The sequence below is a fragment of the Cervus elaphus genome, chromosome 9 (genome assembly GCF_910594005.1).
Source record: "Cervus elaphus chromosome 9, mCerEla1.1, whole genome shotgun sequence".
Classification (NCBI taxonomy): domain Eukaryota; kingdom Metazoa; phylum Chordata; class Mammalia; order Artiodactyla; family Cervidae; genus Cervus; species Cervus elaphus.
The window spans coordinates 12,454,686-12,473,384 of record NC_057823.1 but is presented as its reverse complement, the minus strand read 5'-3'; the positions used below and the strand labels follow the sequence as shown (position 1 = coordinate 12,473,384).

Sequence of the window (18,699 nt, the reverse complement as noted above, 5' to 3'; positions counted from 1 at the left end):
TGTTTTGAGATTATACCCTAGTGCTGCATTTTGGACTTTTTGTTGACTATGAAGGATACTCCTTTTCTTCTAAGGGATTACTGCCCACCGTCAGTTCAGTTGCTCAGTTGTGACCGATTCTTTGCAACCCCATTGACTGCAGCATGCCAAGCTTCCCTGTCTATCACCAAATCCCAGAGCTTACTCAAATTCATGTCTATCGAATTGGTGATACCAAACAACCATCTCATCCCCTGTCATCCCTGTCTCTTCCTGCCTTCAGTCTTTCCAAGCATCACTGTCTTTTCCAACAATTCAGTTATTCTCATCAGGGGGCCTAAATATTAGAACTTCAGCTTCAGCATCAGCCCTTCCAATGAATATTCAGGACTGATTTCCTTTAGGATGGGCTAGTTGTATCTCCTTGCAGTCCAAGGACTCTCAAGAGTCTTCTCTAACACCACAGTTCAAAACTATCAATTCTTCGGTGCTCAGCTTTCTGTGTAATCCAGCTAACATCAATACATGACTACTGGAAAAACCATAGCTCTGACTAGATGGACCTTTGTTGGCAAAGTAATGTCTCTGCTTTTAAATATTCTGTCTAGGATTGTAATAACTTTTCTTCCAAGGAGCAAGCGTCTTAATTTCATGGCTGCAGTCACTATCTGCAGTGATTTTGGAGCCCCCCCAAAATAAAGTCTCTCACTGTTTCCATTGTTTCCCCATCTATTTGTCACAGTAGTAGATATAATGGTCATCTGAATTAAATTCACGCATTCCCATTCATTTTAGTTCACTGATTCTTAAAATGTTGATGTTCACTCTTGCCATCTCCTGTTTAATCACTTCCAATTTACCTTGATTCATGGACCTAACATTACAGATTCCTATGCAATATTGTTCTTTACAGCATCAGAGTTTACTTTCACCACCAAACACATATGTTTCCACTTTGGCTCAGCATCTTCATTCCTTCTGAAGCTCCATTCTTGGAGCTTGGATCCAAGAAGAATCTCCATTCTTCTCCAGTAGGATATTGGGCACCTACCAACCTGGAGAGCTTATCTTTCAGTGTCATATCATTTAGCCTTTTCATAGAGAAGCAAAAGGCAAAGGAAAAATGGAAAGATACACCCATCTGAATGCAAATTCAACAAGGAGAGATAAGAAAGTCTTCCTAAGTGAACAATGTAAAGAAACAGAGGAAAATAACAGAATGGGAAAGACTAGAGATCTTGTCAAAAAAATTAGAGATTACAAGGGAACATTTCATGCAAAGATGCATACAAAAAAGGACAGAAATGCTATGGGCCTAACAAAAGCAGAAGATATTAAGAAGAGGTGGCAAGAATACACAGAAGGACTATACAAAAAAGATCTTAATGATCTGGATAACCACCGTGGTGTTACCACTAACCTAGAGTCAGACATCTTGGAATGTGAAGTCAAGTGAACCTTAGGAAGCATCACTATGAACAAAGCAGTGGAGATGATGGGATTCCAGCTGAGCTATTTCAAATACTAAAAGATGATGTTGTAATAATGCTACACTCAATATACCAGCAAATTTGGAAAACTCGGCAGTGACCACGGGACTGGAAACGGTCAGTCTTCATTTCAATACCAAAGAAAGGCAATGCCAAAGAATATTCAAACTACCACACATTTGCACTCATTTCAAATGCTAGCAAAATAATGCTCAAAATCCTCCAAGGTGGATTTTAATGGTGTATGAACTGTAAACTTCCAGATGCACAAGCTGGATTTAGAAAAAGGTGAAGAACTAGACTTCAAATTGCCAACATCCATTGGATCATAGAAAAAGCAAGAGCGTTCCAGAAAAAAAACCATTTACTTCTGCTCTATTGACTACGCTAAAGCCTTTGTGTGAATAACACCAAATTGTGGGAAATTCTTAAAAAGATGGGAATACCAGACCACTTTACCAGCCTCCTGAGAAATCTGTATGCAGGTCAAGAAGCAACAGAATCAGACATGGAACAATGGATTGGTTCCATGTTGGGAAAGGAGTATATCAAGGCTGTATATTGTCACCCTGCTTATTTAACTTATATGTAGTGTACATCATGAGAAATGCTGGACTGGATGAAGCACAAACTGGAATCAAGATTGCCTGGAAAAACATCAAAAACCTCAGATATGCAGATAATACCACCTTTATGGCAGAAAGCAAAGACAAACTAAAGAGCCTCTTGATGAAGATGAAAGAGGAGAGTGAAAAAATTGACTTAAAGCTCAACATTCGTAAAACTAAGATCATAACATCTCATCCCATCACTTCATGGCAAATAGGTGGGGAAACAATGGAAACAGTGACAGATATTATTTCCGTGGGCTCCAAAATCACTGCAGATGTTGAGTGCAGCCATGAAATGAAAAGATGCTTGCTCCTTTGAGAAAAATTATTACAATCCTAAACAGCATATTAAGAAACATAGACATTACTTTGCCTACAAAGGTCCATCTAGTCAAACCTATGGTTTTTTTCCAGTAGTCATGTATGGATGTGAGAGTTGGACCATAAAGAAGGTTGAACACAGAAGAATTGATGCTTTCAAACTGTGGTGTTGGAGAAGACTTTTGAGAGTCCCTTGGACTGCAAGGAGTTCAAAACAGTCAGTCCTAAAGGAAATCAATCCTGAATATTCATTCGAAGGATTAGTGCTAAAGCTGAAGCTCCAATATTTTGGCCACCTGATGCAAAGAGCTGACTCTTTGGAAAGGACCCTGATGCTGGGAAAGATTGAAGGCAGGAGGAGAAAGGGACAACAGAGGTTGAGAAGGTTGGATGGCACCCTGACTCAAAGGACATGAGTTTGAGCAAACTCCAGGAGATGGTGAAGGACAGGGAAGCCTGGCATGTTGCAGTCCATGGGTCACAAAGGGTTGGACATGACTGAGTGACTAAACAACGAAAAACTTAGTTCAAGAAATAGAGATAGGGCTTCTCTGATGGCTCAGTGGCAAAGAGGCCACTTGCCAATACAGGAAACACAGGTTCAATCCCTGATATAGGAAGATCCCACATGCCTCAGAGCTGATAAGCCCATGTGTTGCAACTATTGAGCCTTTGCTCTAAAGCTTAGGAGCCACAACTACTGAGCCCACCCACCCTAGAGCCAGTGCTTCACAGCAAGGGGAGCAAGCACAATGAGAAGCCCATGCACCACAACTAGAGAGAAGTTCCCACTCGCCAAAACTGGAGTAAAGCCCTGAAGCAAAGAAGACCCAGCACAGGCAAAAGTAAATAAGTGAAATTAAAAAAAAAAAATAGAGATACATAAAATAGATGCACATCATGTGGGAAATGTTCTAATAATCTCAGGTGGTTCTGAGAGATTGAAAAGAAGAGAAAGCTTCCCCAGTTCTGGCAGCATTGCATCCCCAGTTACACCTTCTTGATTCCCAGAATAGCTATTAATAGAAGAGCCACAAAAAGCAATTTATACAAATGAGAAAGGAGTCATATATTTACTAGATCAAGACATCCTATCCACTAGAAACATGAGCAAAGGGACTAAAACCACAATTTACAAAATGAAGCACCTCATTTCTAAAAACAGTGAAGATTTTAAAGATGAAATGGTAAAAGACCTGCCTAAGAGGTATTATATGGAAAATTTTGAAATCAAATTTTAAATCTTGGATCTACCACTGCTGTTTGAATTTGGAGAAACATCCAATCTATCCTAAATGTTCTCATCCTCACATAAATAGTGTCCAAACCTCCCCAGGTAGCCGATAGTTTTAGTCAATTCATATAATAACTTTAGCAGAGTTCCTTCCTATCAGTAAATTAATGGTTATTACTGGTATTTATTCTCTTTGTTTAGTAGTGTGTGTGTGTGTGTGTGTGTGTGTGTATGCATATGCTCACTTGTGCCCGATTCTTTGACCCCATGGACTATAGCCCGCTAGTCTCCTCTGTCCACGGGATTTCCCAGGCAAGAATACCGGAGTAGGTTGCCATTTATTCCAGCATGGGGTCTTCCCGACCCATGGATCAAACCTGTGTCTCCCGCATTGACAGCATATTCTTTGCCACCGAGACACCTGGGAAGCCCTAGTTGTTTGTGTGTGTGTGTGTGTGTGTGTGTGTGTGTACCAATATGCAGTTGTGTGTTTGCATGTGCACATGACTGATCCCTCTGTTATAGGCATGTTTATTCTGGGATGCATTCAAAAAAATTAGAATCCACTGCAGTAAAGGAAAAAAAAGTAGTTTTAAATGGTCAGTGATGCTAATGAGTGAAGACACTGTCAGAATAGCCAGTTTCAAAAAGAAGGGCAGTAGCTCTGTGCTGAAGCAACGTCAGACTCAAGGGACCACACACTGGCTACTCCACTTGCTTCATGATGGCGCCCACCTCAAGCCCCTGATCTAACTGCTGTTCCTTTTCCTACTCCATGTTTATTTAACCACACCTGCTTTTGTATCTCCCAGTAGTGGGTGAGCCTGGCCCTTTACTCACATTTGATTTCTTGTGGTTTGGATTTTGATATCTTTTTTGACAAACCAATGAGCACACTGTCATTCTAATTCTGTTCCTCATCCAACAGGATAATGACACCCTACTGCTGAACATATGCTATAAAATCCTGCATTTTTGATGACAATCTACCCCCTCCTTCATATGATTTATGCCTGTCTACCTTATGTAATGGCAACTCATTCCAGTATTCTTGCCTGGAGAACCCCATGGACAGAGGAGCCTGGTGGGCTACAGTCCATGGGGTCGCAAAGAATCGGCATGACTGAGCGACTTCACTTACCTTATGTAATAAAAGCATTTACTTCATTGTCTTTGCTTTCTTTATTATAATGTATTATCCAAATGAGCAGAGACATCATCTGCTTTATTTACTTCTAGATTTTCAACAAAGTGTGCATTTAAGTTGAAAAAAATTTTAAGAAAATGACAAGTCAATAAATAAAAAAGTGGTGCTGAAAATAAAGCTCTGCTAAATAGAGTAGATTCAAATAATTGTATCAAATTGAATAAATATGCAATACTAATATCTGAAAAATATATAAAATAATAATATATTAATTACAGTATGGGTCTGTAATTTAAGACGAATGGGACACCTTGGAAATAGAAGAGTAGCAAAATACAGTTTTTAATCAATACTGAAGGAAGCAGTATCTAACTTATAATTTCATTCTATATAATTATTAATGGGATCAGTCATGCTTATTAAACAATGCAAGAGCTCTTTAGTTGCATACAGATGAGTATGTTCCACAACTTGACAGGAGATAATTGCTCTTTAAAAACTATAGATTTAATCACAAGACATAAAACAGTAGAAGTAAGGAAAACTGGGTGCTAAATAAGATAGTAATATGCATAAAAATCTATTCCTTGCTATTAAGGATGCAAAAAAATTTCATGTTTAAAAGCAATGAGGGGAGCACTGTGACTGACTGATAGATTTGATCACATACAATTTATAAACTTCCACACAACACCACTAATGTATCTGTACCTACATGGTACAGAAGAATTAAATACCATACAACAATCTTGTTAAAAAAAAAACTTTTTTTTTTTAATTTTTATTTTTTTAATTTTTTTATTAGTTGGAGGCTAATTACTTCACAACATTTCAGTGGGTTTTGTCATACATTGATATGAATCAGCCATAGATTTACACTTATTCCCCATCCCGATCCCCCCTCCCACCTCCCTCTCCACCCGATTCCTCTGGGTCTTCCCAGTGTACCAGGCCCGAGCACTTCTCTCATGCATCCCACCTGGGCTGGTGATCTGTTTCACCATAGATAGTATACATGCTGTTCTTTTGAAATATCCCACCCTCACCTTCTCCCACAGAGTTCAAAAGTCTGTTCTGTATTTCTGTGTCTCTTTTTCTGTTTTGCATATAGGGTTATCGTTACCATCTTTCTAAATTCCATATATATGTGTTAGTATGCTGTAATGTTCTTTATCTTTCTGGCTTACTTCACTCTGTATAAGGGGCTCCAGTTTCATCCATCTCATTAGGACTGGTTCAAATGAATTCTTTTTAATGGCTGAGTAATATTCCATGGTGTATATGTACCACAGCTTCCTTATCCATTCATCTGCTGATGGGCATCTAGGTTGCTTCCATGTCCTGGCTATTATAAACAGTGCTGCGATGAACATTGGGGTGCACGTGTCTCTTTCAGATCTGGTTTCCTCAGTGTGTATGCCCAGAAGTGGGATTGCTGGGTCATATGGCAGTTCTATTTCCAGTTTTTTAAGGAATCTCCACACTGTTTTCCATAGTGGCTGTACTAGTTTGCATTCCCACCAACAGTGTAAGAGGGTTCCCTTTTCTCCACAGCCTCTCCAGCATTTATTGCTAGTAGACTTTTGGATAGCAGCCATCCTGACTGGTGTGTAATGGTATCTCATTGTGGTTTTGATTTGCATTTCTCTAATAATGAGTGATGTTGAGCACCTTTTCATGTGTTTGTTAGCCATCTGTATGTCTTCTTTGGAGAAATGTCTGTTTAGTTCTCTGGCCCATTTTTTGATTGGGTCATTTATTTTTCTGGAATTGAGCTGCAGGAGTTGCTTGTATATTTTTGAGATTAATCCTTTGTCTGTTTCTTCATTTGCTATTATTTTCTCCCAATCTGACGGCTGTCTTTTCACCTTACTTATAGTTTCCTTTGTAGTGCAAAAGCTTTTAAGTTTCACTAGATCCCATTTGTTTATTTTTGCTTTTATTTCCAATATTCTGGGAGGTGGGTCATAGAGGATCTTGCTGTGATTTATGTCGGAGAGTGTTTTGCCTATGTTCTCCTCTAGGAGTTTTATAGTTTCTGGTCTGACATTTAGATCTTTAATCCATTTTGAGTTTATTTTTGTGTATGGTGTTAGAAAGTGTTCTAGTTTCATTCTTTTGCAAGTGGTTGACCAGTTTTCCCAGCACCACTTGTTAAAGAGGTTGTCTTTTTTCCATTGTATATCCTTGCCTCCTTTGTCAAAGATAAGGTGTCCATAGGTTCGTGGATTTATCTCTGGGCTTTCTATTCTGTTCCATTGGTCTATATTTCTGTCTTTGTGCCAGTACCACACTGTCTTGATGACTGTGGCTTTGTAGTAGAGTCTGAAGTCAGGCAGGTTGATTCCTCCAGTTCCATTCTTTCTCAAGATTACTTTGGCTATTCAAGGTTTTTTGTATTTCCATACAAATTGTGAAATTCTTTGGTCTAGTTCTGCGAAAAATACCGTTGGTAGCTTGATAGGGATTGCATTGAATCTATAGATTGCTTTGGGTAGAATAGCCATTTTGACAATATTGATTCTTCCAATCCATGAACACGGTATGTTTCTCCATCTGTTTGTGTCCTCTTTGATTTCTTTCATCAGTGTTTTATAGTTTTCTATGTATAGGTCTTTTGTTTCTTTAGGTAGATATACTCCTAAGTATTTTATTCTTTTTGTTGCAATGGTGAATGGTATTGTTTCCTTAATTTCTCTTTCTGTTTTTTCATTGTTAGTATATAGGAATGCAAGGGATTTCTGTGTGTTAATTTTATATCCTGCAACTTTACTATATTCATTGATTAGCTCTAGTAATTTTCTGGTAGAGTCTTTAGGGTTTTCTATGTAGAGGATCATGTCATCTGCAAACAGTGAGAGTTTCACTTCTTCTTTTCCTATCTGGATTCCTTTTACTTCTTTTTCTGCTCTGATTGCTGTGGCCAAAACTTCCCACACTATGTTGAATAGTAAGAGTGGGCACCCTTGTCTTGTTCCTGATTTCAGGGGAAATGCTTTCAATTTTTCACCATTGAGGGTGATGCTTGCTGTGGGTTTGTCATAAATAGCTTTTATTATGTTGAGGTATGTTCCTTCTATTCCTGCTTTTTGGAGAGTTTTAATCATAAATGAGTGTTGAATTTTGTCAAAGGCTTTCTCTGCATCTATTGAGATAATCATATGGTTTTTATCTTTCAATTTGTTAATGTGGTGTATTACATTGATTGATTTGCGGATATTAAAGAATCCTTGCATTCCTGGGATAAAGCCCACTTGGTCGTGGTGTATGATTTTTTTAATATGTTGTTGGATTCTGTTTGCTAGAATTTTGTTAAGGATTTTTGCATCTATGTTCATCAGTGATATTGGCCTGTAGTTTTCTTTTTTTGTGGCATCTTTGTCTGGTTTTGGAATTAGGGTGATGGTGGCCTCATAGAATGAGTTTGGAAGTTTACCTTCTTCTGCAATTTTCTGGAAGAGTTTGAGTAAGGTAGGTGTTAGCTCTTCTCTAAATTTTTGGTAGAATTCAGCTGTGAAGCCACCTGGTCCTGGGCTTTTGTTTGCTGGAAGATTTTTGATTACAGTTTCAATTTCCTTGCCTGTGATGGGTCTGTTAAGATCTTCTATTTCTTCCTGGTTCAGTTTTGGAAAGTTATACTTTTCTAAGAATTTGTCCATTTCTTCCAAGTTGTCCATTTTATTGGCATAGAGCTGCTGGTAGTAGTCTCTTATGATCCTTTGTATTTCGGTGTTGTCTGTTGTGATCTCTCCATTTTCATTTCTAATTTTGTTAATTTGGTTCTTCTCTCTTTGTTTCTTAATGAGTCTTGCTAATAGTTTGTCAATTTTGTTTATTTTTTCAAAAAACCAGCTTTTAGCTTTGTTGATTTTTGCTATGGTCTCTTTAGTTTCTATTGCATTTATTTCTGCCTTAATTTTTAAGATTTCTTTCCTTCTGCTAACCCTGGGGTTCTTCATTTCTTCCTTCTCTAATTGCTTTAGGTGTAGAGTTAGGTTATTTATTTGGCTTTTTTCTTGTTTCTTGATGTAAGCCTGTAATGCTATGAACCTTCCCCTTAGCACTGCTTTTACAGTGTCCCATAGGTTTTGGGTTGTTGTGTTTTCATTTTCATTCATTTCTATACATACTTTGATTTCTTTTTTGATTTCTTCTATGATTTGTTGGTTATTCAGAAGCGTGTTATTTAGCCTCCAGGTGTTTGAATTTTTAACAATTTTTTTCCTGTAATTGAGATCTAATCTTACTGCACTGTGGTCAGAAAAGATGACTGGAATGATTTCAATTTTTTTGAATTTTCCAAGACTAGATTTATGGCCCAGGATGTGATCTATTCTGGAGAAGGTTCCGTGTGCACTTGAGAAAAAGGTGAAGTTGATTGTTTGGGGGTGAAATGTCCTATAGATATCAATTAGGTCTAGCTGGTCCATTGTATCATTTAAAGTTTGTGTTTCCTTGTTAATTTTCTGTTTAGTTGATCTATCCATAGTTGTGAGTGGGGTATTAAAGTCTCCCACTATTATTGTGTTACTATTAATTTCCTCTTTCATACTCGTTAGTGTTTGCCGTACATATTGCGGTGCTCCTATGTTGGGTGCATATATATTTATAATTGTTATATCCTCTTCTTGGATTGATCCTTTGATCATTATGTAGTGTCCTTCTTTGTCTCTTTTCACAGCTTTTATTTGAAAGTCTATTTTATCTGATATGAGTATTGCGACTCCTGCTTTCTTTTGGTCTCCATTTGCATGAAATATTTTTTTCCAGCCCTTCACTTTTAGTCTGTATGTGTCTCTTGTTTTGAGGTGGGTCTCTTGTAGACAGCATATATGGGGGTCTTGTTTTTGTATCCATTCAGCCAATCTTTGTCTTTTGGTTGGGGCATTCAACCCATTTACATTTAAGGTAATTATTGATAGGTGTGGTCCCGTTGCCATTTACTTTGTTGTTTTGGGTTCACGTTTATACAACCTTTCTGTGTTTCCTGTCTAGAGAAGATCCTTTAGCATTTGTTGAAGAGCTGGTTTGGTGATGCTGAATTCTCTCAGCTTTTGCTTGTCTGTAAAGCTTTTGAGTTCTCCTTCATATCTGAATGAGATCCTTGCTGGATACAGTAATCTAGGTTGTAGGTTATTCTCTTTCATTACTTTCAGGACGTCCTGCCATTCCCTTCTGGCCTGGAGGGTTTCTATTGATAGATCAGCTGTTATCCTTATGGGAATCCCTTTGTGTGTTATTTGTTGTTTCTCCCTTGCTGCTTTTAATATTTGTTCTTTGTGTTTGATCTTTGTTAACTTGATTAATATGTGTCTTGGGGTGTTTCGCCTTGGGTTTATCCTGTTTGGAACTCTCTGGGTTTCTTGGACTTGGGTGGCTATTTCCTTCCCCATTTTAGGGAAGTTTTCAGCTATTATCTCCTCGAGTATTTTCTCATGGCCTTTCTTTTTGTCTTCTTCTTCTGGGATTCCTATGATTTGAATGTTGGGGCATTTCACATTGTCCCAGAGGTCCCTGAGTTTGTCCTCATTTCTTTTGATCCTTTTTTCTTTTTTCCTCTCTGCTTCATTTATTTCCACCATTTTATCTTCTACCTCACTTATCCTATCTTCTGCCTCCGTTATTCTACTCTTGGTTCCCTCCAAAGTGTTTTTGATCTCATTCATTGCATTGTTCATTTTTAATTGACTCTTTTTTATTTCTTCTAGGTCTTTATTAAACAATCCTTGTATCTTTTCAATCTTTGTCTCCAGGCTATTTATCTGTAACTCCATTTTGTTTTCAAGATTTTGGATCATTTTTATTATCATTATTCTAAATTCTTTTTCAGGTAGATTCCCTATCTCCTCCTCTTTTGTTTGACTTGGTGGGCATTTTTCATGTTCCTTTACCTGTTGGGTATTTCTTTGCCTTTTCATCTTGTTTAGATTGCTGTGTCTGAAGTGGACTTTCTGTATTCTGGAGGTCTGTGGTTCCTTTTTATTGTGGAGGATTTACCCAGTGGGTGGGGTTAGACGATTGGCTTGTCAAGGTTTCCTGGTTAAGGAAGCTTGCGTCAGTGTACTGGTGCGTGGAACTTGATTTCTTCTCTTTGGAGAGCAATGGAGTGCCCAGTAATGAGTTTTGAGATGGGTCTATGTGTTAGGTGTGACCTTGGGCAGCCTGTATGTTGACATTCGGGGCTATGTTCCTGTGTTGCTGGAGAATTTGCGTGGTATGTCTTGCTCTAAAACTTATTGGCTCTTGGGTGGTGGTTGGTTTCAGTGTAGGTATGGAGGGTTTTGGACAGTCACTTATTACTTAAAGTTCCATGTAGTCAGGAGTTTTCTGGTGTTCTCAGGTTTTGGGCTTAAGTTTCCTGCCTCTGGATTTCAGTTTTATTCTTCCTGTAGTCTCAGGACTTCTCCAACTATACAGCACTGATAATAAAACTTCTAGGTTAATGGCGAAAAGATTCTCCCCCGTTAGGGACACCCAGAGAGGTTCACAGAGTTACATGAACAGGAGAAAAGGGAGGAGGGAGATAGAGATGAGCAGGAGGAGAAAAAGGGGGACTCAAGAGGCGAGAGACAGATCTATGCAGCTGTCTGTTCCCAGAGTGTTCTCCGTATCTCAGACACCTACAAGGATTCACAGAATTGGATTGGGAAGAGAAGGGGAAAGGAGGAAATAGAGGTGTTCTGAGGTAGAAAACAGAGAGTCAAGATTGGGAGAGAATAATCTTCGGTTTAAAGATAGGGCTTCTCTTTTTTTTTTTTTTTGTAAGGTTATAGTGTAGTGAAAATGAAAATGAAGAGTAGTAGAGGAGTACTAGCGGACTTTAAAAGAAATAAGAGAAAAAGAAAAATAGAAAATAAAAGAGAAAATGGAAAGAAAAAAAAGAAGAAAAAAGAAAAGAAAAAGAAAAAAAAAAGAAAGAAAAAAATTTTTTTTTCCCCTAATTAAAAAAATCATAAAAATCTATGAAAATGAAAGTTAAGGAGTAATGGGGGAGTAATAGGGAATTTTAAAGGAAAATAAAAGAGAAAAAAGAAAAAAGAAAAAATATAAAAAGAAAAAAAATTTTTTTTTTTCCTTACTTAGAAAAAAAAGTAAAAATATATCTAGGAATTTCTCTGGAGCTGTTTCGGTCAGTGTGGGTTCGGCTCAGTTTCAGATAGCTCCTCGTTCCAGCTTACACTTCTCGATATCTACAGGGCCCTTCCGGTGAAGTCGGTGTTTTCTACAGGGATTTTAATCTGTTGCACCAGTCCCTTCTGAAGCGGTTCCCTTTGTTTATTTGGCTTCTGTTTGCCAGTCTCTTCAGAGCCTCATTTCCGCCCTGACACAGGCGGGCGGAGGTGGACTCTTATTCAGGTAGCTAGTTCCGTTGTGCTGCCGGGAGGGGCTGACGCTGCTTTCTCCGTCTGCGCTGCTCAGGCTCCCGGCTGTTCTATATGGAGCGCGCCCCGCGCTGCGCGAGGTTCCAGCCCTCGGGTGTTACACAAAAGCGCGGAAGGAAAAGCTGCGCCTGCTCTCTGTGCCTTCCCCGTCAGAGCGGTCCAGGCAGCGAGGGGCTTGATGGGCGCACTATCCCCAGGTGTGGCGCACTCACTCCCTTCCACGGACCCAGTCTCAGTTTCCGCTGGTGCCAGTCGGGTGCGCGCGCCTTCCGCCCTCTGCGTCCCCAGCCCCAGTCCCCGCCCGCGCCGGTCGGGTGCCTGCGCCCTGTGTCTCACCGCGACCTTCCCCTCCCCTCTGCCTCCTGCCTCCGGCGGGGCTGGGCCGGTCCGCAGCCTGCGAGCTCTTCTCGGGACTTTCTCTATCCCTTTGTTCTGCGAACGGCCGGCAGTGTGTTCCGGCCGGTTAATTTTCTCTCTCTCTTTTGGTCTCCCACAGTTCAAGTTGGCACCTCACAGAAGCTCCCTCCGATTGTCCTCAGGGCACTCAGGCCCGGACCCTAGCCCAAGCAAGGCCGCCTAAGACTCCCTTCCAGGGACGGGTCTCTGTCCTTAGCTCTTTTGTCTCACTTTTTATCTTTTATATTTTGTCCTACCTCCTTTCGAAGACAATGGTCTGCTTTTCTGGGCGCCTGATGACCTCAGCTAGCGATCAGAAGTTGTTTTGTGAAGTTTGCTCTGCATTCAGTTGTTCTTTTGATGAACTTGTAGGAGAGAAAGTGGTCTCCCCGTCCTACTCCTCTGCCATCTTAAAAAAAAAAAAAAAAAAAAACTTTTTTATTTTTTTTTAAGAATGGGATTTTAAAAAGGGATAAAACACTCAGATCCCAGAACACAAAGCTAAATACTTGCAAAGACAATTCGTGTTTAGAAAGTAAATGTCTATCAAAGCCAAAGATTTTTAAAGAATCCACCTGCCAAAGAAGGAGACTCAGGTTTGATCCTTGGGTTGGGAAGACCCTCTGGAGAAGGAAATGGCAATCTGCTCCAATATTCTTGCCTGGGAAATCCCTTGCGTAGAGGAGCCTGGTGGGGGACAGCCCACAGCACCAACAAAGCCAGACATATATTTAGCCTCCCAGGTAATTAAATAATTACTAAGCAGTGCTCGCTGGCATATTCCTTCATGCATATTATACAAAATATTCTTTATCATGTTAATACCAAGTGGGAGACAATGCTGAGAAAAGCAAGTGTCATGAATTGCTGTTGTAACATACTATGTACTTCCATGGGTCTGTATCCTTCTCACAAAAAATAGAACATGTTCAAATACACCTCGTTTGCAAAAACTTTGCTGTTCACATCTCGAAACTCAATATTCTGTTTTTCTACTCCTCTGAACTGCCAAACACCTCAGGTATGTTCTAATTTTATGGGAACCACTTTGTGCTTCCCATGTCTTCTTCATTCTCATCCAATTGGAATTCCACTCCCATCAGTTAATTCTCAACAATTATCCTTGTATTACTGAGTCCACAGACAGTATTTTTAGTATTTTAAACATGTCAATTTTGAATATATTAGTCCATTTAGAAAAACGTGGCAATCTCTTAGCTCTAGATTAGGCTGGCTGAACCTTCCTGTGACTTTGGAGGTCTCCAAAGTCTCCACTTAGATTCCCTCTGAATCTTTCCTGAAGGTCCTCCCACTGTCAGACTCATCTGAACAGAGTCTCTGAGTCGAAGTTCTCCAATTCTTGGAAACTGACAGTTTAATGTGGAAATCCAATTCTTCCCTGAATAGTTGATGATGGAGATTGAAGCTCTTGCTTCAGACAGGATGGCAGGAAGGAGTGAAATATTGGTTCTCCAGCCAGATTTACTACTACAAAAGCAAAAACCATGCTCTGTCTACCCAAGGTTAACCCTGCTGTGGGACTGCAGGTGGAGAAACAGTTATAGCTCTCTATGTCTGCTCATTAGGCACAGTTTCCATGGTTACTCCCACCTCTGAATGCATCATAATCCTGTGGGACTCTTGTCTGGACAGGAGGAATTTTCCCCCCTGCTTATTCTCTGTCCCCAGGAGACCAGATCAGAAGACAGATGAGTTCAGATTTACTATTCCTTTTCCATGAACTCATCTGGCTTCCAAAGCCCTGACTTCACTGCACCTTATCACAACCTCAAGTTGACAGTTTCTCCAAATCTAAGGCTGAGGAACTTTTCTTGAGTAGGACACATGGACCTCCAAAGTATTTTCTTGTGGTGAGAACATCTCCTGACATCTCTAGAAAACTGCTATTCCCTTTCTCAACAAGGGATAGAGATGTGTTCCTTTGTTCTAGATACACTGGGACTGTAGAACTTAGATTCATGATACATTTGCAAAATCAACTGGGAAATTCATGTTAGTGATGCAAATTAAGGGATGCCATTAACATCTATAAAATGTTGGTTATATTATACATTTGGCTTTTATGATGCACCATGTGTTGAACTTGGAGCATTTTATGGATTGTCTTATTTTTCGTTAAAGTTGATTTTCTTATTTCTCATGAAAGTTCATTGTCTGATATCCATACCATGATGTACCTCATTCTGCACTTGCAGCAATGGAACTCGGAGATCTGTCCAAAGTTATGAACTGAGTAAGGGATGAGCTTTGATTGGAACTCCCTCAAGATATTTCCAGTTCTCATGCTATAGGACAGTGTATCTCGGCTGGGGTGGTTTTGCTTCTGGGGCACAATGGAGATTCTCTGCGGATGTTTTGGTTGTTACAGTTGGACAGGTGCTACTGCTACCTAGTAAGTGGAGGCCAGGAATGCTGCCGTACATTCTTCAATGCACAATGCTCTTGTGGCCCAGGAATTATCCCCATGCGATCCTGGGGTATGATCTTTTTAACCCTCTGTAGAATTTGGTTTACCACTGTTTTCTTTACATTTTTTCCATGTATACTTATCAGGGATATCGAACTGTAGTTTAATTTTTTCTTCTTTAAAAAATGTTGGATTTTTTTTTAAGTTTTATTGAGATATAATTCACATGCCATATAATTCACCAATCTGAAATGTACAATTCAACTTTTTAGCACATTCACAGATATGTACAATCATCAACACATTTAGAACGTTTCCCGATGAAGTTCATGATGCAGTTGTTAGAATCTGCTTAACTATGATGCCTTTCAAGAGTCTTAGCTGCTGTTCTTCCAGTTTCTCCCCACTTCCTTCTCACGAAGTTCATGTCAGTTTTCTGGATGGGCGTGAAAGAGCTGGGTCTTCTGCACAGCTGGGGAAGCTGGGCTCTCACTCATATGCTCTCACTTTTGGGGGGAGAAATCACAGTACAAAAAGCCATTTATGGCACTGAGCTGTTCCCTCTCAGGGGAGGCATGATGCCAGAGAAACCAACTAGCTTGAAACATAAAGAAAGACAGACACGTCCAATGAGAGATATGGATGTGGAACAGCTTGCCTGGGAAAGATCACCTTGTAGGCAGACATGTTTCAGGTAAAGTGCTACTAATAATGAATTTCTAGAGGTCAAGTATGGGCATGCTGTATGAGAAGAAGTACATTGCAGGGGGTATTATTTCACTGTAACTAGTAGATAGCCATGCAGATTGGCAGAGGTTGACCAGACAAAGCTGTTTGTCAGATGAAGCTCTTGGGCAAAGAACTCCAGGAGCTGGCAGTTTGTAGTTGGACTGAGAAAGCTCACATATGAAAGGAAAGGAATCAGGGTGATATATGTGGGAGACACCAGTATCTAATACAGACAAAGGTAGTATGGTTTATGCCTTGGGGATTTGTTGAAAGTCTAGTATTCTTGAATTCATTATTGTGAAGACTCTGCATTGGTGCAGAGTGAGCACATTGGGTTGATAGGATCATACACAACATACACAATGTAGAGACTTACAGCTCTATGGACTTATGAGCATCTGAAAAGTGGACCAGAACATCACCAACTATATAATCTCATTTGATATGAAAGGCACTTTAATAAACCATATGATTTAAGACAGCTTGTTATGCAGCAATTGCCAACTGATATAAAAATCAAAGCAAATGGCAATGAAAGCAGATGTAATGGTCTACTGCTTTTTATTTTAAGCATATGTGTTGCTTTGGAGACAATATTCCTGATTATTGTTTAAACTTGTTACTGGATTATCAATGATCTCATTTAAGGTTCTGTTCCAGGGAACTTGGGGAGGTTGGAAGGACATGCATGCTGTGCAGATGAATGGTGATCCTGAATCACAGACTGGGTAAAAAATTTGAGGATTATTGAGTCATCCTTTGACCACGAAGGTTGAAGACTCCTGAGCAGGAAGCAGGTGTGTAATGGTTTACCTGGCTATTGTTCCTTCACTATTTCTAATTCTTTACTGATTATGACAAAATTTATAAAAGAGAAGATCCCTTGTTCAGACGAATAGAAAAGCCATAATTGTAGGTAGCACAGGAATTTTTTAGCCAAAAAAGAATAACACAGGGAGCTCAACTTGGTGCTCTGTGACAACCTAGTGGAATAGTTGGTGTGGGAGGGAGGCTCAAGGGGGATGCTCCAGTATTCCTGCCTGGAAAATCCCATGGACAGAGACGCCCGGCAGGCTACAGTCCGTGGGATTGCAAAAGAGGCAAACATGATTTAGCGACTAAACAACAACAGGAACAACACGTGGTAGATATGGGGGACACAGGCTGAATAATTATGACACCAGGAGACCAGTTATAAAGCTCAGTGGCATGAATAAATTCCATATTATCAGGAAGCACAGTTAAATGGATGATATAGAAAAATGCCAGAGCCAAAATCAAAACGTTGGTTTCAGACTTTACTCTGCAGTTGAATTCTACAAGTTACTTTAGCTGCCAAAGGCAATTTTCCCTCTTGAGTAGAGAAGAATTTTTTAAAAATACTTGAGAAGATGGATGTTGCTTAAGATAATGGCCTTAAGGAATCCAATTTTTCCTACCAAATAAATGGAAATTTCCAAATATTTCTCACCCATGTTTGGGAAAAACTTAGGGAAAGTAGAAAAATATATTTAAAAAAAGGAAAATTGTCCATGCATCAGCTTATTAAGAAAGCTTAATCAATTGAGTTACTTAAGTTATATGCTGAATTTTAAATCAAAGAATGCAAAAGCCAGGCAATACATATAAGGAACAAGTGCTGTTTCCACAATCTGATCAAGAATCCCAATTTCTCATTGGGGTGCACGTGTCTCTTTCAGATCTGGTTTCCTCAGTGTGTATGCCTAGAAGTGGTATTGCTGGGTCATATGGCAGTTCTATTTGCACTGGAAGACCCAGAGGGATTGGGTAGAGAGGAAGGTGGGAGGGGGGATCGGGATGGGGAATACATGTAAATCCATGGCTGACTCATGTCAATGTATGACAAAACCCAGTAAATATTGTACAGTAATTAGCCTCCAACTAATAAAAATAAATGAAAAATAAAATAAAATAAAAGAATCCCAATTTCTGACTCTAATGCTTTGAGCGCTGCAATTACCAGCACTTCCTCAGCCCCAGGACAAATGGCCCTTTCATAGCTGCCACTCCAAAGAATCTTCTCAGAGCCCTCTTTATGTCTTTATTTCTCAGACTGTAGATGAAAGGGTTCAGCATGGGTGTGACCACAGTGTACATCACTGAGGCTATTGCACTTGAGTGTGAGCTGTGGGTTCCAGTAGAGCTAAGATACAATCCTAAACCCGTACAATAGAATAGGGAAGCAACAGAGAGGTGAGATGCACAGGTGGAAAATGCTTTATACTTCCCCTCAGCTGATGAGATTCTACATATGGAGGAAACTATCCTAGAGTATGAGTAACATATACCAGCCAGGGGGATAGCACCAAAGAGCCCAACTGCAAAATACATCACAGTGTTATTAAGAGAGGCGTCAGAACAGGCAAGTCGGAGTACTTCTTTCAAGTCACAGAAAAAGTGGGGAATTTCCAAGACTGAACAGAAATACAGTCTCAGTACCAGTAAGCTTTGCACCAAGGAATTCAGGGCACTCATCATCCAGGACACCAGCACCATCAGTCCACAGAGAATAGGGCTCATGATGACTGTATAGTGCAGGGGGTGACAGATGGCTATGAAGCGGTCATAGGACATGACAGTTAGAATTAAGTTCTCCAACTCTACAAATAGTATGTAAAAATACATCTGGGTGATGCAGCCTTCATAGGAAATGACTTTTCTCTTTGTCCTTATGTTCTGCAGCATCTTTGGAATGGTGGTGGAGATGAAACAGATGTCTACAAAGGACAGGTTGGAGAGGAGGAAATATATGGGGGTGTGGAGGTGGGAGTCTGAGATGGTGGTAAGAATGATGAGCAGATTCCCAAACATACTGATCAGGAACATGGAGAGGAAAAGTCCAAATATGAGAGGCTGCAGTTCTAGTTCCTCTGATAATCCTAGAAGAATAAATTGTGCCATTCCTGTATCATTTCTTTGCACCATGTGGTGGTGATCACAACTAGGGAACAAAAAAAAATT

The 18,699-nt window shown here is 39.8% G+C and overlaps 1 protein-coding gene across 1 annotated transcript; it reads right to left on the bottom strand.

The window, feature by feature from the left end:
- Positions 1-17,694: 17,694 nt before the first annotated feature.
- On the bottom strand, positions 17,695-18,663 carry LOC122699876 (olfactory receptor 7A17-like). The gene has a single exon (XM_043912307.1). The coding sequence runs from the start codon at positions 18,661-18,663 to the stop codon at positions 17,695-17,697; it is 969 nt and encodes a 322-aa protein (XP_043768242.1).
- Positions 18,664-18,699: the final 36 nt, after the last annotated feature.